The sequence below is a fragment of the Acanthopagrus latus genome, chromosome 13 (assembly GCF_904848185.1).
Source record: "Acanthopagrus latus isolate v.2019 chromosome 13, fAcaLat1.1, whole genome shotgun sequence".
Lineage (NCBI taxonomy): Eukaryota > Metazoa > Chordata > Actinopteri > Spariformes > Sparidae > Acanthopagrus > Acanthopagrus latus.
This window is the reverse complement of record NC_051051.1, coordinates 27,598,200-27,626,199: the sequence shown is the minus strand read 5'-3', so window position 1 is coordinate 27,626,199 and position 28,000 is coordinate 27,598,200. Positions and strand designations below refer to the sequence as shown.

Below are 28,000 nucleotides of genomic sequence, written 5' to 3'. Positions count from 1 at the left end.
GTCAACACACAACTTAAGGCTGGGAAATATTATTTACTGGCACAGCCATTATGGTGCTTCTGAGACCGTCCTCGTGTCGGAGAATATAACAATGATTACCGACACTTCCAGAAAATATGGACCATTTTAAAAGCTGGTAAAGACGTTTGTGTGTTGGAGGGAGAGAGGACGAGACAACAGCTAGAAACCAGAGGCAGGACGGGCTGCAGCAGACCGGCTGAGTCTTTCAAACACGTGATTAATATTCTCTGGAACAACAATGTATGAAATAATGTAAAGAGTTCAGTTGTAGTGAAGAACACGCTGCAGCTCCGTTACAGTTCTGCTGTGTGCTGCTCTCATGGCTTCTTCACAGACGCTTTCAGCTACTAAAGCTCCAGAAAACAAACTGTTCACGACCAGCTGACAGACAGGCAGACAGACAGACAGACAGACAGACAGACAGACAGACAGACAGACAGACAGACAGACAGACAGGCAGACAGACAGACAGACAGACAGACAGACAGACAGACAGACAGACAGGCAGGCAGACAGACAGACAGACAGACAGACAGACAGACAGACAGACAGACAGACAGACAGACAGACAGGCAGACAGACAGTCGGCAGCTCGCTGAAGGACGCCGCACATTATACACAGCACAGCTGAAAGACAGGTCAACATTTCACCTCAACATAGAAACACCAAATAAAAACCCTCGAGTGTTTCTGACTGTACGGTCCAACACAACTAAAGACACAAGACACAAGACAGAGGACAGAGGACAGAGGACAGAGGACAGAAGACAGAGGACAGAGGACAGAGGACAGAAGACAGAGGACAGAGGACAGAGGACAGAGGACAGAAGACAGAGGACAGAAGACAGAAGACAGAGGACAGAGGACAGAGGACAGAAGACAGAAGACAGAGGACAGAGGACAGAGGACAGAAGACAGAAGACAGAGGACAGAAGACAGAGGACAGAGGACAGCAGGGTTGGGTGTCATGGCTGAAGATGAAAACATGAGGAGAAGAAATGAGTCTATATCTATAAAGGAAACATGAACACAGCCTGAAACTGTCGCTTATAAGAAACTAATTATTAATTATTTCTAATTATTCCACAGCCAACATTTACTTCATCATCACTTTTCTATCACCAGTTTAAAGATGAAACTGGTTGATGATCTTTGCTCAAAGCAGGTTGATCAAACCCTGAAACACAGATCTGTGTGACCACTACAATGTGGATATATACATGATATTAATGAACTAATCATGCCTGGTTCAGTCTCTGCTAGCCTGATGAAACAACTGAACACATGGTTGAGATATCAGTTTAGTCTGATGTGTTTTTCTCTTCATGTGTTAATGAAATAAAGAGGTCTCTTCTGATCTGTGATGTCAGAACGAACTGCATGTATTCGTCTTTTATTCCTCTGCTACAGAAGTCACTCGATGCACTTAGTGCCAGTTATAATGTGTAATCTTCCTTTATGTTATAGAATGCAGAGTGATGAGAGTCAAACATCTTTCAGCCGGCCGTGTGAACGTGACAGACATCTGCTCCATGTGCAGAAGATGAAGATAATCACTGACAGTATCTGTGGACTCTACAGAAGCACAGTGACGCACCGCAGTGCCCTGCAGCAAGGCTCCTCAACACAAACTGCTGTGAGCAGCAGTTCACTGCACATGATTCATACGCTCCCGTCCTGAGAGAAGACGCGGCTGGATGTTCAGCCACCACTTCAGAAGGTGAAAGCGTGCAGCGCTGCGTTTTAACCCTGTCGTCTCCTCTTTATCTCACCTGAATGTAATTAGTGCTGGCACATTACTGAGCTCAGCGGAGGGGGATTAATGAGAAGGATGAAATATGTGATTACATGCTCGTTTGGCTCTTTAGACCTAAAACGAACATAAATGTAAAATCCCCAGATGGAGAATTCATCATGGACGGGAACTACATAACACAGCCACACATCCATGCAGCCGTGATCTCACGCTGCCATAAACTGCTACCATTAGTTCTAATGTTATGTAAAACCTTTATCTAACCATGTAGCTCTGAAGACATCAGTGGTAATTGTTGGTGTGCTGGAGGCCGTTTAGATGCGAACATCCTATATTTCATATAGAGCCATCGACCGGAGATGCAACAAGCTGCAGCACTCACACTGCAGACGCTCTGCCTCCAGCATGAAACTTGGACAAATCGAGGACGATCACACGCAAACATAATTAAAAAGGGAGATATAGGACTGCAGTTTATGACAGGAGGGAAATGTGGAATGAGGCTGAGGCGTTCATCTATTCATCAATTATTCTTGTGTACACGATTGTATGAAACTCACAGACTGTGTTGTGCAGTGCATGTCAACAGCCTGATCGAATCTGTCTCATGTGTGAATGGAAACACAGCAGACAGGATGGATCTGGACGCCTCGGAGCATCTCATACATGTTAGAGGAGACTTACTTGAGGGTGAACTGCTCCACGGTGGAGTTGGGCATCAAGTAGAGGAAGATGGTGAGCGTCTCTCCGGGCTTCAGAGGTTTCTCCGGCAGCCTGAGGAACATGTTCTTGTCCAGCTGTTTGTCCACCAGCAGCTGCTCCTGGCTGGCCTGGTACAGGCTGATGCTGCCGATGCGCAGCAGGGGGTGCTGTGACAGAGGTTCTCCCCTGGAAGCACCACCACCCCTGTGACCCGAGCCCTCGCTGCACTCCCCTTCCCCACTGGGCCCGTGGAGGGTGTAGTAGAGCTCAGCCTGGAGGGTCTCACTGGTCAGCCCGTCCAGGAGCCCGTCACTGGAGCCTTTCCTGCGACCCAGCGGGGCAACGTTGGTGTTAAACCAGGACGGAGGCAGCTCCAGTTGAGCCAAGCACTGTGCCAGGTTGCCTTTCATGCGACAGGAGGTTTTAATTTCACGGACGTCCCTGAAGGCGTGCAGACGGACGCAGGGCAGCTTGTCCTGAGCCTTGAAGTCGTCCCAGTCGCGGCCGGCGATGTAGAAAAACACCTGGACTGTTGGGTTGTTGGAGAAGACCCGCGCCTGGACAATGAAGGCCCGCACCTTCCAGTTGACTGTGAGCTGGCCGGGGATATCCAGAGGACTGGTTGGCTGCAGCAGCTCCTTGGACAGGGCCTGGTCCCGGGCAAAGGGCCCGAAGCTTATGTTGATGGCAGGGAGGTCTTTTGTTTGGAAAACCACAAAACTCTCAGAGCGCTGCAGCGGGTGTCCCGAGCTGGGACCGCTGCTGCCTCCCCGACTGCTGCCGCCAACCGTTTGTCCTGTGATCTGAGCCTCCCGCAGAAAGAAAGCCAGCTGTGCGTTGGACATCTTGAAGTTGGCGGGAAGGTAGATGTTAGGTGGTGACGGACTGGCTGTCATAGCTGAGGAGCTGAGGAGGGCATCTGAGCTGGTGGGAGAGATTTTACCTGCAAGAGCTGTGAAGACAAGAAGGAGAGGAGAGAGTTAAATACTGCTGAGAGCTGAGAGCAAATGAAATCAGAGTTACAATGTGTGAGCAAGAAAGAGACGCAAAGATGATGAGTGAGCGAGCGATGAGCAGGAAGTCACAGAGGTCTGCTGCACTCAGCGAGCCGTGGAGAGGCGGAGGGTAGAAGGTCAACACACACTAATCAGATGATAACTGGTCGATACGTGTCAAGCATCCAGAGCACAGCCGTCCAATCAAACATGTGCTTCACAGCACGTGAGCTCCATGTGAGCCGCAGCAACACGTTCAATCAGTGCTCAACAATTAGAACCAGAACAAACACAACTCTTTACAACGGACGCAGACACAAAGTGACAGGAGAGTGAAGGTGAGGAACAGAACAGGAAGCTGGGATCTGAACAGTGTTTACATCAGCTCTGCTCCAACACCTCCAGTCACATCAAAGTAGAGCAAACAGCACACAACAAACAGAATAAATGTGACATACTTATCAGAATTACCCAGAGCTGAGCACAAAAACACAGTTTCCTGTCCCCATGGTCCAAATCAGAGATTAAAAGTCCCATATTCCAAATGGTTTTATCATGGAAATTGCATCCTTTAAAAGTGAAAAAATCAAGAGGATCTCTTTGAAAGGAAAGCCTCTTCAAAAGCTGCTGTTACTCAGCGGGTACTCCACAGAAGTTTGCCTCCCTTTTTGGTTTCTCTTTAGAAAATCTCTGTCATGAGTTGAGAAAGAAGAATAAATGAGGGCGAGAGCAGAAAACACTTCTTCACTCCGCGACCACGTTCTTGTTGCTGGGCTTCTTGAACTTGTGCTTGTCTAATTCCCCGTGGCTGAGGTCCTGGTTTCAGAGTGGCTCAGTGGTTCAGCCCCACGCTGCAGCTCTTTCATTCCCAGACTGAGCCTGGCTCCAGGACACACTGTGATAGACGGCACAGCCTCCTCCCGGTTGGTGGGCTGGACGGGAACTATAGACAAAGCCTCTGACGCCGCCCCATCTTGCCACACCTAGTCTCTAGTCTATAATCACCATTTGAGCTCCCGGTCAGAGCTGAGACACACAGTCCTCAGAGGACTCGACTCACACACACACACACACACACTCACACCGGCCGACACACACACACACACACACATACATGGAGGCGAAAGAAATAACACTCTCCAGCTCGATTCATCCTCTCCCTCTGGACGTGTTCAGGCAGACTCTTATGTGTGTGTATAAGGGCTGTGTGTGTGTGTGTGTGTGTGTGTATGTGTGTGTGTGTGTGTGTGTGTGTGTGTGGTGGGGCGGGGGATGGATGTATTGCCTGAATGCCTCCAGGCAGAGAGAGAGAGAGTTGAGAGTGAGAAGGAGAAGGAGAGAGGGAGGGATTAGGTAAAGATTATTGATGAATTAACCTAGCTCTCCTTCCCTCCTCCTCCTCCTCCTCCTCCTCCTGCCTTCCCTCCTCCTCCTCCTCCTCCTGCCTTCCCTCCTCCTCCCCCTCCGCCTCCTCCTCCTCCTCCTGCCTTCCCTCCTCCTCCTCCTCCTCCTCCTCCTCCCCCGTTTCGTCTGCTTTAGCCCCATGAGAAATCCATGAGAATGAGGGGATACCAGCCGGAGGGGGGGAGGGGAATCTGGACTACCTCCCTGCTTTGCTCACATGTGCCTGGAATTCCCATAATAAAGGAGAGAGGGATCTGTGTGTGTGTGTGTGTGTGTGTGTGTGTGTGTGTGTGTGTGTGTGTGTGTGTGTGTGTGTGTGTGTGTGTGAGTGTGTGTGTGTGGGCCCCATAAACTGAATGGCAAACAGTGAGGGCAACAAAAGATGAAGCCACAGCCGGGGAAACATCCCGCACTTACAAATGAGCAGTCGTAGCCATAGAGAAGCTGCAGGAACTATAATGACGAGGGGAGCTACTTAGAGGCTGTCTGGTGTGTATCGACCACAAGCTCTCTACCTCACAGGAATGTGTGTGTGTGAGTGTGTGTTTGTGTGTGTGCTGCTCTCGCCTTGATCAACATTAAAGCGACAAATATGCACAGCAATCCACAAACTTCCTCAGGGCTCCTCCACCAGAGCGCCATCTGCTTCCCTCTCCTGGGTCCAAACACAGCCGCCGCCACGCCGTCCCACTGTTACTGTATATTTTAGCGGTCGTGTGACTGTATCGACAAGCTCAGCCTCAGGAAGATGGAATATGTATCATGGGTATGGATATATACCGAAGCCTAATCCCAGTACACCGCCTGCCCCCAGCAATCAGTCCTTGGTGCCTGTTGATGTCTCGGTCCTGACTCTTGCTGGAATGGACGGGTCAGGAAGTGTTCAGGAGCTCACTGGCTCGCTGATGTCACTGTTACATGACAGTCCTGCAGTTTTGTTCCTCGCATGTTCAGAGCTGCATTCCTCCACTATGATAAGATATGATGCCTGATATTTAAAGTGAGTGGAAGACATTTATTTAGTTCTCCAACATTAATCAACATTAAAAGTCCCACAGTTTAATCATGCAGCGCTTCATGTGCTAACAACAGTTAGCGGTTGCTAACAAGTGTCTGAATGAGGCTACAGAGGTTGTCGGGGACATTAAACGTCCTCACAGCAACACGGAGACTCATCTACTCACTAGTCCGTCTTTACAGGCCACTTTAGTTCCACACTGTTCTAACTCTGACTTTACAACCTGTACACTGATCAGTTTATAGCTTTTTGGGTGAAATCTGTAAGAATTTTCCATCTGTCTAATTCACACTCCAAACAAACAGGGGGCAGCACATCACCAGAATAACTGCTAACTGCAGCTGTTAGCTAGTTAGCTCAGTAAGCTGTGCATACAGCAGTCTGGAGCTCAGAGCACCAGGCTAGCTGGTTAGCATGCTAACTTCAGTAGTTATAGATGCCTATGCCATCAAACCAGTTTTTTCTCACATCATGTTAACAGTTTCATGTATGAAGCTCTAACATATCGTCAGTTTAAATCTGTGTGCGAGCTCCCTGCTGTGTTTAAGAGCTGAGTGGATATTTGAACAGTCGATGTCTCTCTGAGTCTCCAGGCAGCCGAGGAATCTCAGACCTGCTGGTTCTTTTAAAACCTGAATGTAAAATGACTCTCCTGCCTCCAAAAACTACTGTCGAGGTGTCCTTGAGCAAACAGAACTCATCTCCATGTGTTCCACAATCACCCACTGCTGGCCAAACAGCCCAAAACAAAATGGTTTCCAGCTTGCTGCTGTTTCTTAATGGCGATTTAGTTTTTAAAGTAGTTTTCCTCTGACTCTGTCCCGTTGACTGCTCCTCTCTCCTGCATCTGTTCAGTTAAACACCGGGAGGCTGCGGGGACTCATCAGGGAGCTTAAGGTAAAACTGTGACTCCTAACAGCTTGCTGACATTATCTGAGAGAGCGCCGGCCAATAACAACACAATGTGCGACTGTCGGTATCATCAGTGATGTGCGATATCGTCTCTCCACTGGATCGACTCAAACAGGAGGCAGCAGGAGCCGAGAACAAGGAGTCGCATTCTGCCAGTGTGAATCAATTACCAGAGGAAATACACAAAAACAAGTCAAATCCAAAAATGGTTTGATACAAAGTTCTGTTTCTTGAGGTCAGGGAGGGACAAAATGTCTGATTCACATGTGACAATCTTGTACACATGTAATAATGTGTTTAAACACTGTTCTGATGACCTGACATCACAAACACAATCAGTACAAACAACAAAGTTTTCAGCTGCAAATCAGCTCCATGTCACGTTCAAATACACGGCTGAAGATCTGGAACAGTCCAGGTCAGAGGCTGTCCTGAGAAACGTCCCAACATCTCATTAAATAAAACATTGTTGTCCCTTCTTCAGAAACATGGTTGACATACCCTAACCCAATCAGATTATATACACACAACGTGAACATGTTTTAACTCTGCATTAGCATAGAGCTCCGTCTGCACTCACAGCCACTGGATTCAGTTTCAGTACGAGTTTAACTCAAGGTTATACATTCTGCTTTTTGTGAGAATGAGGACAAACATGTTTCCTACTTCAGTGCCTGAGAAGAAAAGCTTGTTGTGGATGTATTTCAAGATCAACTCATTCTAAAACACACACACACACACACACACACACACACACAAACCTCCAATAAGTGGACTGATGATTAAATTCTCCACTGGAGTAAATCAGCAGTGCTGCGGTCGGATCGTTTGTTTCTTTCTTGTGTAAAACGTCTTTCTGCTATTGGCAGAAGAGTGAAGAAGTAGAGAAGCAGGGCGATACGTTCATTAATTGACATCAGACAAAGTAATCTGATGAATACAGAGTGTCCTCAGACCAGACACACAAACACACACACACACACACACACACACACACACACACACACACACAGCAGATGTTTCACGTAATGGGAGCACAACAGGAAGAGAATTCAATTCAATTTGGCCCGAGGTCTAATAGGACATCAAGTGGAGGAGGGAGGCGATAGGGTTTCACACTGGAAGCCCATCTGTGTCCGTACGTCTCTTCAAACCCACCTTCCCCCTGATGTCGTTAGGCAGAGACGAGACGAGAGCACCCTGATGCATCGTACGCTGTAATCAGCTTCTCACATGACACGGCGAGGCCCCGGGGCTCGGAGGAAGCGCCTGAGATCTGTTGTGTTTGATGCCGTTCACTGGATGTTTTGTCACTGAACAGTTTCATTGAATTTACAAAGGATCAGGAGACACCGGAGCAGCCGCCAGGTGACCTTCAGGCTCAGCGGATCAGGTGTCTCTGCTGGAATGCTCCATGAGCAGCACTCACAGAAGTGTGTGAGAATCCATCAGTGAGAAAAGGTCGGACAACAAGTGGGACAACAGCTACCGAATGTTTCCTTCAGAACAATGTGTGAATAAATATTTTGTCATAAATAATGTCAGCGACAGACGGAGACTATCTGACGACCAACACGATGTTTTCTGACCCGCACCAGAACATTAACAACGATGTTCCAGCATGAAACATAAAACTGAATCTGAGTCACTGAGTCAACAGATCTGAGGTCTGCAGATTGTACACAGACATAATTCAGTGTGGCGATGACGCTGACGAGCAGACTGGTGAGTAAACTGTGTTCAGAGTCGTGAAAGCAGCTCTGAACACAAACAGTCCGTCTCTGTCGGTTACCCTTCACTTTCTACACATTCACGTCTGAAAGGCTCTTTAATGTGAAGGCCTTCAGCACGCCGAGGTGAAGAATTCTGATTCTACAGTCAAATGAAATACTTAACTGTATCTCCTGCCGCCCATACAAAAGCTGTCAAACATAAAAGCCGGCTGCCAAGTCAAGGGGAAATATATAGAGAGGGTGTCAGGGAGAGGGCAGACATTTGATCTTGAGAAAGAGGAGTGCATAAATGTCTCTTCAAGTAAAAGGTCAGGAGAAATTGTTGAGAGGGTTTAGAGAGAGATGGAGCATCCTTACAGCATCACTAATGTTGCAGCGCCGAGGGTTTCCCTATCGATCTCCGCCTGACCCTTCACTCCCTCCCTTCTTTTACTCTGAGCACCGCTACACTGCCGTTACATCTGGACCGCTGAAACAAACCCGCTCCACACAACGCTCTGATCACTCTGCAGGGAAGGAGACGCTCCTCTGAACAAACACACTAAGAGCACTTTTTCTTGTCCACTTTTAATTCTAACGTTCCTAATTCAGATTCCACTTGTGCTGAAGCCTGTATGCAAATAAAGACCCAAAATCTAAAATGGTTCACATTATCATTCAATTAGCTATAAATGCAACACAAAGTGCAGATGAAAAGACGTGTTAGCCTGAGGATGAAGGCTGTATTAGCACTTGAAACACTAGTGGAGTCCTACTTTTGCCCCTCTCTCAGGAACGTCTGTTTCCGTCTCAGTGGGACCTGGATTACCTTCACAGACGGGCTCACGTGGATTATCTCAAACACAGATTTATAGTCCATCTCTATATGCAGAATCACCAGGGAGGGTTCATCCAGCCACTGTGTTTGCATGCAATCAGATCACTTTGGTGATTTAGATTAAATCATTCTCGGGCTCTTTGTCATTAACTCTGATATATGATATGTTCCCTCACACGGACACATTTCCATTAGACGGAACAGATGAGAGAGCAGAGCGCTGGTCAGTAACCAGCAGATATGAAGGAGGAGGAGCTGCAGGGCTTAAATATTGAATCTGTGTCTATAATAACCACACAATGACATGTAAGTGTGACTTCTGTCGTGGTTCATTTAATTTAACTTTAATTGAACATGGACAACTGGCTGCATAATATATAAATCAGAAACAGAAACACTTTACAGCAGCTCCCATTCAAAGTCAAGAATATGCAGAAAAAATATAATAATAATAACAAACTATATATATTCTGCATATTCATGATAGAAGCTGCTGCAACTGTACTTTTTTTTACCATTAAGTGTTATTTTATACATTATCATATTTTATAATGTTCTGTCACTTCACTGCTGAAAGAAAAGAGAGCAGCTGCAGCTTCTCATCTTGATCTGCAGTCTTTGTTCATCTTTTGTCATGATTGTTATTATTAGCACTTATATTACCAAATATCACAGTTACATATCAGGATCTGGTTATTATAGACAGATTCAGTACTTATCTGTCGTGTATCATCACAGTAACAGCATTACATACATCAGCAGCTGTAAACTCATAGGTGTCGACCTGTATACTGAACACATCAGGAGCAATCCACATTTATAATCATCAGAGAACGTCACAGACGGAGTTTTTGGTCATCTGGACGTTTTTCCTTTTTGCCTTTTCCCGTATTGTTCTTGCTTTCTGTCAGTCAGTATCACACTGATGATCGCCATGGCTCCGGTGCAGCAACAAAATAAAAAGTATGACTTGAAATTCAAACTTTCTGTCGTAAAATATGCAGAGAAAAACTCAGGAGAAGCAGCCGCTAGACGTTTCTCTGTCGACCCAAAGAGGGCCAGGCTGCCTGCTGGAGGGAGGAAGAAGGCCAGCGAGGAGCCTGAGATAAACATGCGGTGATGAGTGATCAGCAAACGGGCACAACACGAGAGAGTGTCCCGCAAAATGATCAGGGCGATGGAGAAACAAATGTCCGCCACCGGGAGTGACAACAGAGATGGGGAGTTTGCTGTGAGTGCTGGTTGGATAAATCGTTTCCTTCGCTGCAACAACTTCACCTGTAGAAGACAAATATTAACCAGCAGGATGCCAGAGAATTCACCGAGAAGCTGGAGAAGTTTGTGACATTTTCATCCCGGATTTTAGCGAGGAAGGAATTTAACCCCTGTCCCAAATAAATGCCTGAATGCCTGAACAATATATCTAACACAGCATGAGAGGCGGGACTTAAGGCAGAACAGCCAATCATCAGCCAGTCAGTCCCAAAGCAGCAACAGGAGAGTGAGGAGAGAGGAGGCAGCTGCAGCGAGCAGACACAGAGCGGCCGGAGAAACTCAGATACTTTAGTGAGGCGTTTATGCTAAACTACAGAAAAACTGCAGAAAAAGTGTGGGTGAACCCTCTCACCACATCCCCCACGGGTGCGACGCCCCTGGTGCTGATGACCTCATCATGTCGCCATCCAGCATCACACTGAAGTCTTGAACTTGTTCTGAACGAGGTGTGAACACCTGTGACTGGCTTCATCAGCATTCAGCTCTTTATACATGTACACAATCTTCCAAGGGTGTGATCTTTAATCTATGTATGTCCCACCTTGACAGACAGCCTATATTTAATCTACAGAATTCACAAGTGTTATCTGCTCTTCACCTCCTAATCCTCTCAGTCACCTTGATGTTTAAAAATGAATCCCTGATTAATATTCGCTCCCACATCCGAACACAGCACCGCTTGACCTTCATAACTTATTGGCATGTAATCTTTTGCTCCCTGGTGCAGACGACTGTATCTGCAGGTGACCACGTGTGTCCGTCAGTAGATTCTGCCGCTGTGTATTCTATAGGCACTGGAGTTAGAGTAGAGGAGACGTTAGCAGATTTTCTGGTAGCTCTGCAGCTCTGCAGGGACTCTGCGATGCTCCGTACAAGAGGATAACAAAGGAAGTGATTGGTTGATGATCTGAGACCGCTGAGCCCGACTTCCTCTGGATGAAGTGATTCCCGTGTGGGGTTTTAAGAGACGGTTCAAAACTCGCCCTCAGATTCCAATCGATAGCTTCCTGTGGCCGAGACGCGTCCGACACAGGGAGGTAACTCAGTGAAGCGGCAGAGTCTCAATTAGTGCGAGAAGAATGTTTTCTCTGTTCAAGTCTCACGTTGTAACTCAGCTGATAAGAGCCGCAGATTCCACATTAAAATCCTGGTGCAGCTTTAATGAGGCATAATTTGCAGATTAAAAGGGAGAATATATAACCAGCATGACACTATCAGTGGGAAATGGAACATTTCATCATTGATCCTTTATATGCTCTCATAAAATCATCCATAATTTATATCATCAGTCGGTCCTATCTGGTCCGGCGGAGGCTCTAACGGAGGATGATATAACGTGTTCTCCTGATTAAAGAGCAGCTAACAATCCATCGCTGCTCCTGATGAGCTGAACTCAAACCAAAGCTGCTGTTGACTTCAAATATTTACCCACCAATTAGTCAGGAGCCGAGCAGAGAAAGAAGAACTGAAGGTTTAGGGATGAAACGTGTTTTAAGACGTCTTTGAGCTGCATCCTTACACCTTCCTCTTCCTCCTCCTCTGTCTCTTCCTCTTCATCCTCCTCTTTCTCTTCCCCCTCTGTGTTTTGATCATGAGATGCTGAAGTCGACGTCCGTCCACGAGCTGAGACACTGAGCCTCCTGACTGATGACCGGAGGCTTGGCAGCAGGTATTTCTCACAGTCAGCCTCCATTTTAGAAATGTGATAAACGTCATGTTGATATGATGAATGTTTATTTCTCTCAATCAGACATTTATCATCAATCTTCTCATGAAATCTTTTACCAGCTCCACAGTTTACAGTGTTTCTCTGATGGTGCTTTAGATCGAGTCAAAAGATTAGAAGTTGGGATGCAACACATGGATTGTTTCAGTTTTGGGCCTGACATCAGCTGGATTCTGTCAGTCTGCACCGTCCATCAGTGTCGGAAGTGTTGTTGATTTTCTGTCAGATGGACTGAAGAATCAACCACCAACACTTCAGTCCAACACACACGCACAGTTTAGTTCCATCAACAAAAATCACAACGCAACAAACAAATGTTTTAACTAAATGAGCTGACGACAGGTTGAAGGTGTAAATCTGGTCTGAGATCAGGTTGAGACGTGTTCTATCATCAGGAGGAGGAGAGGATGAGTGGGTTTATATTTTTGGGTGAACTGCTCCTTTAACAGCTGACAGATTTCCATATTAAACAGAAGTGTGTTGGAGCGAGCGAACACATTCTTCAGTATTTGTTTTTGACTGTTGGACCTTTTGTTGAAGGCCTCGTATCTGAACACTCGCTCTGCGCTCTGAATACATTGGGAGGCCGCAGAGGTCAACAGAGGAGCTTTTAAATTCAAATTTAGTTGGCATGGGACTCAACAACAACCTCAACAAGTACGCTGAGCCTCTGAGAGGAGGGGGCGACCTGTGAAGCTGCAGATGTTGGGCTCCAACATGGCCCCCGCCTCCTGCTCCTCTGCTGCTGAACGCCGCTCGCAGGACAGCCACTGCATGCTTTAGTAGTGTATTGATGAAAAGATGCAAATGTCTGGAGGCAGCATGATCTGTGCCGCAATACCATCTGAGGCTGACGCAATCTATAGGGCTCGAGACAACAGCGTTCCCATAGGGGCCACCGGCTCCGTGTGAGGTAAACCGAGCCGCACAATATCATCCGCCGCTCCAACAGAAGGATTTCCTTCAGAGGCTCGTACAATAGGATTTACTGTATTACTGGACGCATTGAACTCAAAGCTCTGGCTAGTTTGTACGTTCTGATTCATATCGTGTGGCTGTTTCATTAATCCAGTCTGTGACCGAGCACATGAATCTGCAGCTTCCTGTACTACACGTCAGATCTATATGTGGAAATCATTTGTGCAATTAAAGCATTTACACTCCAATCAGTGTCTTCATAGTCTGTTTGGATTAGTTTGACTGTTTCGTTGGTTGTTTCAGATTCAATTTTAATCCTTTAACTCGACTTCACTCGCCTGTTTCATCCCATTACGTTCACAGATGCAGCGGCCTAATTTCCCCATGGCGATCAATAAAGCTTCATCTTATCTTTTTTTATGGAGCATTATGGACATTTTAATCTAAAATGATGACATCCCGTTAAATGAAGGGGCCAGGCTTCTGTAATGAGCCACACATCCGTGAACCAAAAAAACATCCTCAATGATTCGAATGAAAGAAAATATATCAAGTTACATCCATAAACCAGGAGAGAGAGTCTTGAATTACACTCAATTTACCTCCGTTTTATACCATCATTTTGACCCATCTGTCAGTGGTTCTGCCCCGAGGAGAGCGAGGACAACGCTGATGCATGCATTTCCCTCAGACGAGATAGCTCTCACATTATTTGGCCCATCACTCAGGGGCTGAAGTGAAGTTCACGTGGACGGATCCTCGTTTCACAAACTCTCAGCTGGGTGACTGTGAGCCCGGCGTCCTCCCTGGCAGAGCCTGCTCTCCTGACGTTCACTGTAATCACTGTAGGTCTAATTAATGCTACATTATGCTGATTTGTGGCTTATACATTGGCAGTCTTTCATTGTATTTGACCAGATTCAGCAGTACGGCTCTGATTGCAGCCCGCTGGGGATAATAAAGTTCAGCTGAACGTTGTAACAGGATACAACGCTGGATAAAGCTACTTTTTATTACCATATATGTTTTCAGCCCTCCGGTGGTCGCCATTAATGTGTCGAGCTAAGATTAAGTGCAGGACACATTATTGGAAAGGTTGGCCGAGACACGGAAAAAAAATAAAGCTCAGGTATAAAGATTTCTTTTTTTTTAATCCCAGAGGAACAAACTGAGGGAATCTAACGAGCTCCCTGTGAACGGAGCAGAAACCAGGAGCACAAAGAGGAGCAAGCCTGAGTCACGACGACGTCCACTGTGTGTCACTGTGTTTGTATAGAGGCCTAACACACACACACTGAAGTCACTTTGAATTTTAACTCGTCTCAAAGTCACGTTTAGTTCTCCAACATAAAATCAGTCCCACAGTTTAATCATGAAGCTCTTCAGGCTCATCTACTCACTAGTCCGTCTTTACAGGCCACTTTAGTTCCACACTGTTCTAACTCTGACTTTACAACTTGTACATTGATCAGTTTATAGTTGTAGCGTATCGTTATGAAGTCAGTGTCGATGGCATAATGTGACCACCAGCATTTACACCGGCTCCCTATAAACCTCACTATCAGTGTGCATTGTGTCTGCCACCGGTCACGTGGGGAGAGGAAGGTGAGCTAATCCATTCTGTTATCGACTGGATGATTGAACAGACTCATGTTTTGTGCTGTGTTGTTGTTCTGCGACTGTGAGGAAACGATCCAGGTGTCTCTGCAGCAGCGGTGCCAACGATTAGACCACCCGGAAACACCAGAGAAGAAGCTGTCCTGCATGTGATGTTGCTACTTCAACACTCTGTCTGTGTGTGTCAAACGTTTGTCCTGAAGCTTGAGACGAACACCTTGAAGAAACAGAAAATGGATCTGAGATTCTAGACTCAGGCTGAGAAACAACCTGAAGAATAATTCAGGTGTCTGTTAGGGTCACCAGAGATGTTGTCATTGTACATTTGTGCAAACTGCTCCTTGTGATGAAAGTGCCAGAGACCCCTGCTGAAGATGGACTGGACTCTGAGGAAACTTCTGCAGAGAGCTTCATCACTGCGGTGTTAAATCCTCCTTCACCACAGTAACAATGATAAGACAAGCAGGAAATATTTTCTGTGGCGTTGGACTAATTTGCTGTGAAGGCCGACGCGTGGCCCCTCCACTGTCACACACAGCCTCCAACAAACAGGCTTCTCTGCAAACACAAAAGACTCTTTCAAGGCTGTTTAATCATTGGGGAACAAATAAGTGGCGACCGCGGCCCTGAGACGACGGCGTCACATGTGCAGCTTCCTCTCGCTCAGCATGTGTCCCAGGAGAAGCTGTGATCAGTGTGTGTGATCGCAGGTGATTCATATTAATGTCGAGGTTCTAATGTCATTATAGAAATCGTGACTTTGAGCTGAAACCTGTTGTTCTTGATACAACTCGTGTTTCTGTAGCTGGACCTCCTCAGACCGTCTCTTCGCTCTGCTGTGGCAGAAATCCTCACATCTGTGAATATCATCTCGTCTCTCCTTTTGTTTTTTTCCGGCGGCGGCATGAAAATGAGAGCTCGTTTTGTGTCCGGGGGAAAAGCTGCGATGAGGAAACGAGATTGGTTTGTGTACGAGTTATTTGCTGCGGGGCCGCGGGCGCTGTAGCACTGGATGTTTCCTCTCCACGTTTGATTTTCCTGCATCTGATCATTAAATTTCATCGCCTGTGGGGAAACTGTTCATCCCCTCGCCGGCATGCATTTAATTTAGTCGTGGTATTAACATTTCTGTAACCTTTGTTTGTTGAGGAAAGCTATTAGTGAGGCTGACTGCGTTCAGCCACATCCTGCTGTACACCTGAGAGCCACCTGGTGTGAATACAATCACCGTCTTCTGGTTGACCAGCGAGCGGCGGGGGGGAGATTCCTCGCTCGAGGCAGCGTGACAGCAGTTACTGAGGGAGGGAGAGCGAGCGTCCTTCACTCCTGCAGCTTCCAAACTGCTTCTCAGCCGGATCACCAGGATTTGGTGTGAGCTGTTTTTGTGGAGAACAATTAATTTCCAGTTGGTTTCAGACTGGAACTGTTTAATGAAGACTTTGTTGGTGAGGGATTTGGTTTATGGTAAAATGTTGTGAATGAATGCACTCACACTTCCAACTTTACTGGGTTTATTAGTTTAGTGCTGGAACGTCTGTGGTCTAATTCAGCAGCCTGTAATAAATCCTCCCTGCAGGAAGGTTTTAAACTGTTCACAGAGGTGTGGATTCATTTCTGTGCTGGTGTTGGAGGCTGAAGTCTCTGTGCCTGTTGAACCGATTAACACTTTATATCAGAGAGAAAAACTCAACTTCACAACTATCATTGAATTAGGATTTACTGCAGGACGGTCGGTGAGCTGGACTGACTATCTGAGCGAACATGACATGATATCACAGTCATTATAGCTCTCATATCCACAGGTAACACGTGTTCAACTGTAAGACTGAAGCTATGAAACACACACACACACACACACACACACACACACACACACACACACACACACACACACACACACACACCTTCCTCAGGCTGTGACTCAGTTCACTCCACAGAACAGCTTCAACTCAATGTGATTCAGTTAATAAATTAACCTTGTAACGTTCTAGAATTCATTGGAATTTGATTTAATTGGTTTTCTTATAATATCTGCTCGCAGCAGCTAAATTATGGTTACACATCTTTTAATTTATCATGTTTTGGCGGTCACAGCGATGGTTAAAAATAGAACGGTATGTCTGAAAAATAGTTGAAAGTGAGTTGAAGACTTGTTGAAAACTTTAGTAACAGTTAGCTGAGAACACGATCTGACCCTGAACTAAACCTGGATCTGAACACGCAGGACTCAGAATCCTGGTGTCGGTACCACAGAGTTATAGTTTCAATAAACATCACAGTCTTTAATATATTTATATGATGACGAGCTGCTGTAGTTTCTGTGACACCACTGGATCAACACCAACAGGTGAAACTGCAGTAAAACTGTGTTTTACACTTAACTGGTTCAGATTGGTTACAATCTGCAGTTCATAGTGCTGCCGGACCACAGGAGGCCTTCAGTCTGGGTCATGGATCACCTGTTTGTCTGTGTGTGAGCTCACACGGAGCTTCAGAGTCCACTCCACAGTGTTCTGGACAGCCGAGCCCTGAGAGGGAGTCCACAGAATCACATGAACCTTCTTCCCTCGGCACTGAAACCCTGTGCCGACACCTCGCTGCCCCTCTTGTAGCGCCATAGTAAAATATTTTCACACGACATCATCGCTCTTGATTCTCGGGTCAGGAGGCTCCATCAACACGTTCCCCTCCTGGGAGCCACGTGACATTTGGGCTTCACGGCTCTCCTGCTGCTCGAGATGCTTTTTAAATAAGAAACTCCAGCAGCAGCCTTTGGTCTTTTGTGGTGGAGGTCTATTGTGCGGCCGCTCTTCACAGTGTCATGGCCGCCACACAGCCCGAGTGCAGCCCTCTGAGTGGAATGCCTCGGTGCTCTCAGGGAGGAGAGAAGGATATCTTTGTTTCAGATTTCCTTCATATCACTGTCACACAAGCACACAGCTTTTAGTTGTTTTGTTCCCATGGTGAAGGGTTACACAACTCGCTGCCAAATCTCCATAACAACCAGCTCCAAAAGGGGTGTCAGGAAAAACACTCGCTCGTGGACAAGAAGGAGCTTAGAGCGCGAGATGGAGATGCCAGCGGAGTGACGCAGGCTCTTTTCTTCAGAGGCAGATTAAAGACACATAAAATGTTTTAACTCAAATGTTTAGTCATTCAGTGGAGTGACGAGAGGCGACAACAGCAGAATGAACTGCAGCCTCGACTCGGGCTGAGAGCGTCTCTAACATGCAGAGTGATGAAGCGCTGCAGGACGGAGACGCCTGCAGGACGCCATTAAACTAAACTTGTGTAAACTTGGAGCTCGGAGCACGTTCGCATCGTGTTGAATGTTTTAAACTCGGCTTTAATGAGCAGATTCTTCAGCGACACCAGCAGACGGGTCTCCACTCCGGATGTTTCCCGTCACACGCACACTATCTGATCATTGCTGTGAAATTCTGCCTGTCATCTGGCACAAGAAACCAAATTTAATGAAAATGTTACGCTCTACTTTTTGGGACTTAAAGCTTCTGCACGGTCCAACTCTAAACATCCACATCGCTCTGGAATGACTGCAAGTGTCAAATTCCTTCAGTGAACTTGGTCACTAAGCTGTCAGACGACTTGACATTACTGAGGCCGTCAGAACGTCACATACCACTGCCTCCAGATGTCTTTATCCAAGGAGCGCCACTTCTGACCAGTATCCTGCTGCTGCACTGCTGCCAGCTCACATCTGCACATAACAGCACATCAATAATTCTCTGTGAAGTTGTTCATGGAAAGGTTTTGCTTTAATGAATAATATAGTTTCTGCTTTTTGTTCTCTATGATTACAGCAGAGCTCAGGTGCTCCGTCACGTCACCTGCTGAAGGTGAGATGAGGTAGTGGATGGTGCGATGTTCCCAAAGGTCACACTTAAATCAGATGCTCACACCAGTCAGTTCTTCTCCAGTCCATCAGAGAGCAAATCCAACACGAGACATGACAACATGTGTTAGTCTCTTTATTCCAGTGGAACTTTTAAAGGTCTGCAAACCTTCACATTACTAAAAAGAGAATTAATGTCCTGCCTCTTTCTGCTGCTGGCAACAAGATCTCCAGAATAAATGTCAGCAGGTACAGTTGGGTTCTCTGTGTCTTGCTGTATTTAGCTTTAAGCACAGAAACCACTTGGTCGGTGTTATGAGAACATCTGTTTCTGATGTTGGTCAGGCTGGTTGGCTGTAATAACTCCTCCATCACCTCCACCTGCTGCTGTGTAACCCTAACCCTAATAATCATACACTGTGAAGGTGATGTCACACCGCTTACGTTTCCTTTTTGGTCAATGACAGTTGAAGGTCTGTTTTTTAATGAATGATTTCATCGCACATAAAAAGTTGAAATAGTCCTACAAAGCGCCTGGGCGACATTCTGCTGCTTCCCTTCTCTCACACCGGTGGGACAACCAGAACAATCTGGGGTTCAGCAGTTTGGACCGACACTTCCACACTTGAGCCGCGACCTTCAGATTAGTGGATGAGCTGCTCTGACTCCTGAGCCACAGGTTTTGGGCTGGAAGTGGAAATTTTACTGACAGATTTCTGCAAGGTCAGAAACCACCAGAGGTGAGCAGAGAATTATGTTTCGTATTTCAAGTTCTCCACAAAATATGTCTCAGAGTACTCTTCCTCTCCCCCCTCCTCCTCCTCCTCCTCCTCTCCCTCCTCCTCCTCCTCCTCCTCCTCCTCCTCCTCACCCTCCTCCTCTCCCCCCTCCTCCTCCTCCTCCTCGCCCTCCTCCTCCTCACCCTCCTCCTCACCCTCCTCCTCCTCACCCTCCTCCTCTCCCCCCTCCTCCTCCTCCTCCTCACCCTCCTCCTCCTCCTCCTCCTCCTCTCCCTCCTCCCCCTCCTCCTCCATCGTCGTTGACTTCATCCTCTTCCCAGTCTTCTTCTTTTTCGTCTCCTCTTCTTCTTCTGTATGTAAAAGAGATCTGCAGTTGACTTCTGCAGCTGCTCACTCAGCTGTAGACCATCAGAAGTCTTTAGATGGAGCGTGGAGGTTTGTGTTAGTGTGAGACTGAAGGAGACGCACAGCGAGAGGATTTCATGATTATTATTAAACGATGCTCTGACTTCATCTAAATGGAGCTGAGTCCCTCAGGTTCTCATCTCTGTTTTAAAAGCTTAAAGGGGCATTCAGCCAAGACAAGCTGATTTATTATGTGCATAATATCACACGTGCTCCAAATCTGTGAACACTTTATTATGTGTAGTTTTGAATATACCTCCGTAAAACTGATGAAAACAAATATCAGCACTGATCTGAGAGAGAAAACAACCAGCACGCGTCAGTTCTGGAGTTTGGACGTGGTTTTAAATGTTGGTTTCAGGTTTTATCCTGAAATCAGATCATGGATTCTGATGTCTGTTTTGTATTTAGGACTTTCGCTTGATCTCCTGCATTAGTCACCAAAACTAATGTGGCTGGATTCATAGACGAGCGCTGCACAAAGAAAAAGACAATAACAGTCAGTAAGGACATTAAATTGACTCAAATAACAGTGACTGGGACTCGTTAGTTAATCTGTCTTCAGCTGGCTGGAGTGAGAACAAGATGATGAGCAGGTAGTGAAATGTGCAGCCGGTTAACGAGCCTACAGGGTAAATGAAATGTCTGGGTCATGACGGGCTGATGTGATGTCATCAGGAAGAGAAAACATCCAGGAAGCTGTTTGTGCAGTGGGCGGATCAGACTGAGGAGGATCGGGAGCTTTGTGACGTTTTCTAATGTAAAAGGAGCAGAAATACTCGTCATCACTCACAATCACTGATGAATTTGCACTTTACAGTTCAGAAACTGCAGACGAGTGGTTTTTGAGTAGAATCAGGAAACATTTTGTCTTTAGTTGGAGAAGCGATGCAGCGTTTTTCTAAACAGACTGTAAAGCTCTCCGACCCAACACTAATCTAATATTTACAACGTTATGAGTTTTGCTGCAAAACCTGGGCAATAACATAATGGATGAGTGAAAATACGGCCAAGAAGGAAAGCCAGCCTCGGAACAGGTGGATCCTGAATAATAACGTCTGTGTACCAAATGCACAGCCTCGGCAATAATTCATATTGGGTTAGAAATAGTTTATTTCTGCTCTCCGCAGATTAAAGTTGGAAAATAACTCGCTGCTAGCCAAACTGGGGACAGATAATACGTTTTAGAGTATGCATGCTTCATTTTTTATCTGCTCTTTAGTCCCTCTTTAAAAGAATCCAACAATGTAGGCCGGCTGCACGCAGCGGGAACACAGGGGGATTTCTGCTAAGTATGGAGATTCAGAAATTGGACATTAAGATCCAAAGTGTGAGCAGGACGGATGCTCTCACTCATACAACACAACATTTACACAGATTAATGTTTAACCTGTCAGACATACAGATTGTTTTGCTCCCTGAAAGCTCGGCCGGTTTTCTTTCATCTGGATGATTTGTTTGTCTCGCTGTGCGTTTCATCTTCATGGCTGCATGATTACATATCATCATTATTACATATATTATATCAGCCTGTGACCGCTGACACGGGCGCTGCTGTCCTCATGTGTAGCGGCTGAAATATTAAAATGGTGTTTAAAGTCATATTTCACAGTGATTACATGGAGGTGAGGACCTTCACTGTGCTGTGCTGTTGTGTAGATGTTTCAGAGAGAGCAGAACTGAAATATATTTACATCTAATTAACACAATTCTGTGATAACGAGATGAGAAATAAAGCATTTACATGAATTGGCTGTGAGAAACAGGCAGCAGCAGGCTGGTGTGAGGACGGATCGGCTGACAAAAGAACAGCCCAGTTCTTTTTTAGTCCCTTTGTGATGTGAGTTTATTGTTTTCCTGCTTTAAATGGGGCGTATGAAAGGAATCAATCCAGAGTCTCCGACCAACAAACATTTCCTGATCTTTCTTTAGTCACTTGGCAGATAAAAGGAAACAAGCAGTGGGATTAAATATTCACGATATGCCAACGTGTGGAGCCGTATGTTTTATTGATTGAGAGCAAAGACCAACACAGGCTCGGGGTTTTTTCGTTAAAAGCACTCGCAGAGCAAACAGAACTTTTACGCACCGAAGAACCACGGAGAACACGAGAAGAGTGACGAGTCGTCCCTCCAGAGACACGGAGGCTAAGGTTACCGCTCTAATGGAATTCACCGGCGCTCTCCACTTACTGTAGAAGCATGTATGGAGGTAGCGCTCACCGTCTGGGGAGATATTATGGCTCTGGGTTTGAAAAATGAATAGAAGGGTAAGGAGACAGTTTGCTTGAGGCCCAAACGGCTGAGACAAAAGGAATATGTGGCTGACAAAGAGCCGGGCCAACGCGGACGCTGGTTAAGTGGACATCTTGAGCGTCCGATTGAGCGTTGTTCTCTAATGCAGCCGACGCAGGAAGAAGCATTTGTTTTCAGACCATTAACCGGGCCAGAGTTCTACCTGCGAGGCTGCACAGGAGACTGTACAGAGACTAATGGGGACTGCACTGCAGAAAATCCATGAGGGGAAATCTCAGCACAGGGAATTCATATCAGTGAGTGGATAAGATGTTTCTAGATTTCTACTGTGCAGAGACTAGAGTTCTGATCCGAACAGCCACACCTGAAATAACCAACCTCCAGGAAGGTTCTGTGTTATGCTGTGAGGAACTACTTTTATTTTCTCAGAGAAATCTCTTCATGAAGGCTGGAAAACCTGGGACACACGTCAGAAGTGGGGAACATGTACATCTGATGGGGTTTGGTCATCTCTTCACATTTTAACAACCGAGCCCGCAGCATGTTTCACATACATGAACAGAATCTAGCCGGCACGTGTCAGGTCCAGATCCCCTAAACCCAACAGGAAGGCAGCCATTTTGAATCAACTGGACATTTTATGTGCCTTGTTCTACATTTCCTGGTGATGTCCTCTAAACGAACTCCTCCCAGAGACTGAACCTGAGAGATGTTGTTGTCGGTCCAGTCTTCACACCGCTGCGTTGAAAATGTGTGAAATCTTTGTGTTGTGTTGACAGACGTGGCCGTGCAGGTGTGGCGAACATCAGTGCTTACACTGTAATTAGAGGATATATTATCCATTCTGCTCCAGACATGTTTGATAAGAGCCTCCAGACATCGACATGATTGTGGGTTTTCACTGAGCGTTCATCATTCTCCACTTGCTGAAGCCGTTTGCTTGCAGCTTTAATCTTTAACAAGCATTCGGTAGCAAACATCAATACTTCTTTTCATTACAGACCAAAATGCACCATTGTGTAATAAAGCTGTCAAGTATGGAAGCTGACACTGAAAACTCAAACATGAAACAAGCTTGTTTGAGGCCCAGTGGGCAGAAGTGAAACCACCATCTTTATGTTTCACCTCAGCGACGGATCAAGACGTTTCAGACGGAGCTGTCAGCACAGACACATCGTCACTCATCCAGCCTGAGAGAAGAAGTCCAGGCTGCTGTGGACAGAGAGGTGTCCAGGTTGTGTTCCTCCTCTCCCTGACATGAAGCCTCTGCTCCGCGCTGTAGTCGCAGCCGCTGAATAAACAGTGCTTGCAGTTTTGTCAGAAGGATTACTCAGCCTGCAGAGCGCTCTATCACAACTCCCTCTCTGTTGGAGATAAAGCATGTGAATGGGAGATTAGTGATGGCAGCGGCCATCGAAGAAAGACAGAGAGCAGCAGAGCGACCGCACAGACAACACATCACAGAATCTGTGAACTGTTAAACAGACGATGCTGTCTGGCCTCGTTCAACAGCAGCCTGAGACCACTCACACTGAGCCGCTGGCCACCATTTTGTTCCAAATCTCCACAGCTGACAGAAAGACTGAGAAAAGGTTTTTACACATATTCATTGTCTCCAGAGGATAAGTGACTGACTGAATCTGCTGAGTCCCTCTGCTCTCTCTGACATTAAGGGCTGAAGGTCGACACAGGAAGTGACGAGGGGAGAGAGCGTTCCAGAGCCGGCGCCAGCATCATCGGGTCGGGTGACTGGATGTTGAAGCTGTTTTTACTTCCTGACTTCCTTCTTTGCTCCCGTCATCATCACCACAGACACTAGAGGTCAGTAACACTTCACATAAATGGTCATTTCTGGTGAGGCGGTATGGTCGCACTGCTTGAAGGTCCACTTTGTTAGAAAGTTGTCTTTAGTTTGAATCAATCTATGTAATCTATATAACTGGTGGTATAATTACACAATGTGTAAAGTATATTATTCATATTTGTTGACGGGACTGCACAGGAAGAGGAAGTGAACACGTGGAGTTAGTTCACAGATGAGCTAAACACACAGTACATTTCACATCTTACAGTCTCCTGCTGCCTGAAGCAACAGTTGTTCCTGTCGATGACTCAGTCCTGGAGTAACCAGGACGACCACGAGGTCCGTTATCACTCATCGTTTGTTGAAAACAACTGATCTAATTAATTGTATTCATGCTGTCATAACATCCAGGACATTATTAGCCTGTTGCACTAAATGAATATATTCCATCTCAAAGTCATTCTCTCTCACAGATCAATTATCCTCTGCAGACACACACACACACACACACACACACAGTCTCTGAGACTGGACCAGAGGGTGGTGGGTAATACTCAGCACAAGGTCAGAGAGCCGTTGCCGTCGCACTTGCAAACAATAATTCTACTCCTGTTGTGAAAAAACTGCTTTGCGAGCTTAATCTACTTGGTCATGGAAAGATTAGCCTGCGCTGTTTCGCTGCCCGTGATAATGAAAACTGTAACACCAGGCGAGAGAGCCACGCCGAATATAAGACGAGGAGGCACTGTTAGACGAACTGACCCAAATTTGTCCCCTCATGAACAAATCTCCTGCCCAGTAAACAACATCTATCTGCACACAGTTATCTGCTCTTGTGCTTAATTCCAGCACATTTATTCACTTTTATTAAGGCAATTTCACGCCAGCTCTCCTGCACACACACACACACACACACACACACACACACACACACACACACACACACACACACACACACACACTGAATGTGCAGCTCTTTGTTCACCGAGCAAACACGAGCAGCAGGGTGTTCGGCACGACTCTGAGCACCGTTAGTTATTGGTTTGGATGTAGTCGTCATATAATTCATATGTGGAACAAACTTATCTATGTGTCTCTGTCTGTGTGATGCTAACAGCATCTGTCGTGTTTCCAGCCCCACTTAGTTTAATGACTCAGAGCCTCCAGGTGAACATGTACCTGCTGACAGGGCAGACAGAGATCAGCCATCACAGATCATTATGTTTGGGATGATGTCAATATAAATAGGAAAAGTGATTTTAAAAGCCAGCATTGACGGTTTTGTCACCCCTGTTGTTTTCTTTTTTCTTACTGCTATTAAAGAACTACAGCTCCCATGATGCTTTGGGTGCAGCTCCTTTCAGCTCGACACTCACTGGATCACCTCTGAGAACAGAATCTGTCACGAGACAGACGTGAGTTAGACGAGCATCTATTTAACATGATGTGCAGGCACGTTTATGGAGATTCATTTGAATCATGAAACATGAACTGCAAAGGATTTCAGGAGTGAAAGTAACAATATGTAAAAAAAAAAAAATCAAGAAATTCAACTCTTGATTTTGTTTTGTTGATTTATATTATTGAGTTTCCTCCTAATTGTGTCCAGTGATATGAGGATGTGCATGTTGGTTCATCAGTTAGCAATGACATTCCAAGAATCTTGGACAGAACCGGTTCAAGAACCAGATTTGTGGTATCGGCGGCGTCACTGTCGGCAGACCGGGAGCACGACAGTGACGCCAGCTTCCACCACTCGGATCAGCTACAGAACCAATCAGAACCTTTGGCCATTTGTTCGAGTCGAAATGTTTGTGAGCCCATATCATCTCATCCACAGTCGCACTAATTGGTTTTTTTCCCTGGTTTCACCTTTACAACAGTGTTTAATCACATATAGAGCCATCTTCAGCTGACACTGTAATTACAGTCCTCCACCTCTCACAGTTTAACAGCTGCTGGATCGTCTGAGGAGAGAGAAACACCAATTTGTCCCTGTCGGTCACAACTTCATCTCCATATTGATCCTTTTGTGGGTTAGAAAACTAGTCTGAGCAGCGACAAGCAAAGGCAGGCAGTATGAAGCCATCAGTCGCCTGATACTAAGACCACCTCCAGGAAAAGGTATTGATGGCGCTCCAGGTGGGACAGGTGCAGACGGTACAGCTGGAGGTGTCGGCTCCAGTCTGTCCTCACGTCAACATGACAGAAGCCCTCCATGCTGCAGCCTCCACAGCCAGCAGATGGGAACAAAAGAGGAAGCTGTTTGTTGGAATTACAGAGGAGCTCTCATGGATAATCTCCCAGGATGGAGAAGTTGGAGGCAGGGCGGAGGGAAGACGGCTGCATCCATAATTAATGAAGACGGCATCAAACAGGCACAGAAGTGAGTTCATGTTTGGGAGCGTCTGTGCTCAGCTGCGACTTCGGATCTGAGACAGTCATCAAAACTCTAAATTTAATCAAAGTGAGAAGATATTTTAATGGCGTGTAATGACGCTGCAGCTGCACGATTACCACGAGGTGTGTCACCATCAGTCGCTGCTGGTTGAGCTCCGTGCGAACGACGGCGGCTCTGATCGCTTTAACAAAGACGTCTGCTGCTCATTTATGGAGCACAAGCAGAAATATCAGGTTTGATAACAGTGTCACCTCCGAGTCGTGTTGCGTGTGTAACACTGCAGATGCTAATGGCTCTGAGATTATGATAAAATGACTTGTACCATCCACTTATCAGACTCAGTGCAGCTCCACACGCAGCACTGAAGCACGTAAATACTCCACATACAACACGTGGTCTGTCAAACTGGGTGCAAACACGAGAACACACTCGAGGCCAATTAGTTTCTGTGACTGGAGCCGGCAGCGTGATCCTGACGCAGCGCAGCACAATATGGAAAAGTGTTAGTGGGAGGAATACATTATTACGAGCAGGTGGACTGGAGGCAAGCTTCAATATGACCAATCACATCAGCTCCTCTCACCCCCTCTAAAGGCAGCAGACTGTTGCCTGATAGGCTGTGAGGAGACCGGGGGACACGTCTCAGAGAGAAAACTAGCTGTTAGAGAGAAATTACAGCACAACATCCTGAGAGTCGTCATGTAGGAGTCTGAATCACTGCACAGCAAAGATAAATCATGCAGGACAGATGATGGCCTTTAAAAGTTGTCTCAACACAAGTTTTATTTATATAATGCCAAATTAAAGCTGAGTGAACCCAGAAGTCTCTGCACTCAACCTTCACATGGTGGCCGTAGTGTCGGACTGACTCTCGGGTGTCATGGCAGCCGGGCGGTTGCAGCGAGTGTTGCATAGCAACTGTTGCTGCTCTGATTGCAGACGGTGACCTGTGTTGTTGGTCACACTGCTCTCTGCTTCCTGTCTGCTTCTGTCCAGATCCATTAAAGACAAAAACACCCCAAAAATAATCTGAGCAGAATACAAGAACAGTGCTGACCACCGTTTGCTTCCTGTCCGCCTCAACAGATCACTTCGCTGTAAACATGTCATTTCAGATGATGACATGCATTGAAAACACTGGTGGTAATTAAAGGCACAAATCAATGTGTTGTTAAGTTTTTAAAGATCAGTTCCCTCCTTCAGACGCCTCACAGATGTTTGGTCCACTCCCTGCCGACCCGACACACATCACATCACATCACTGGAGGTCTGAGTGTGTGTGGTTCGGGTCAGAACACGTCGTGTCCCTGTTCTTAAATCATCAGTGAGTTACACTTGCAAATGTTGAGTTAAATTATTTTTATTATAATTATAATATTTTATTACAAGCCACAAGGCTTCAGTTCAGTTTCTGTGTGGACTTTTCCAACCAACCAAAAGTGGGTATTTTTCCACAGGAAGTTGGACAGACGAGACCAAAACACGTATTTTAAGATATTTTCTAACCTAACAAACAGAACCAGAAGTGACAAATAGAAAATTCAACCTGAACAAACATGAAGTTGCAACATAATGAAATGTAAGTTTGAACTTTTGTTTGGTTTTGCAGGTACGTACTTGTATTCTCCAAACATTTATTCTAACATAT

At 46.1% G+C, this 28,000-nt stretch overlaps 1 protein-coding gene across 4 annotated transcripts in view; it reads right to left on the bottom strand.

Annotated features, from left to right (window-relative positions):
* The window catches only part of tmem132e (transmembrane protein 132E), a 342,045-nt gene that overhangs the window by 103,422 nt on the left and 210,623 nt on the right, over positions 1-28,000 (bottom strand). For 2 of the 4 annotated variants that reach the window (XM_037119153.1, XM_037119154.1), the window contains exon 2: positions 2,462-3,431. In XM_037119153.1, the coding sequence (XP_036975048.1) occupies positions 2,462-3,431 (970 nt within the window). Of the gene's footprint in view, positions 1-2,461; positions 3,435-3,932; positions 4,092-28,000 lie in introns of those variants that run through there. The other 2 variants (XM_037119155.1, XM_037119152.1) reach the window with 2 other exon arrangements.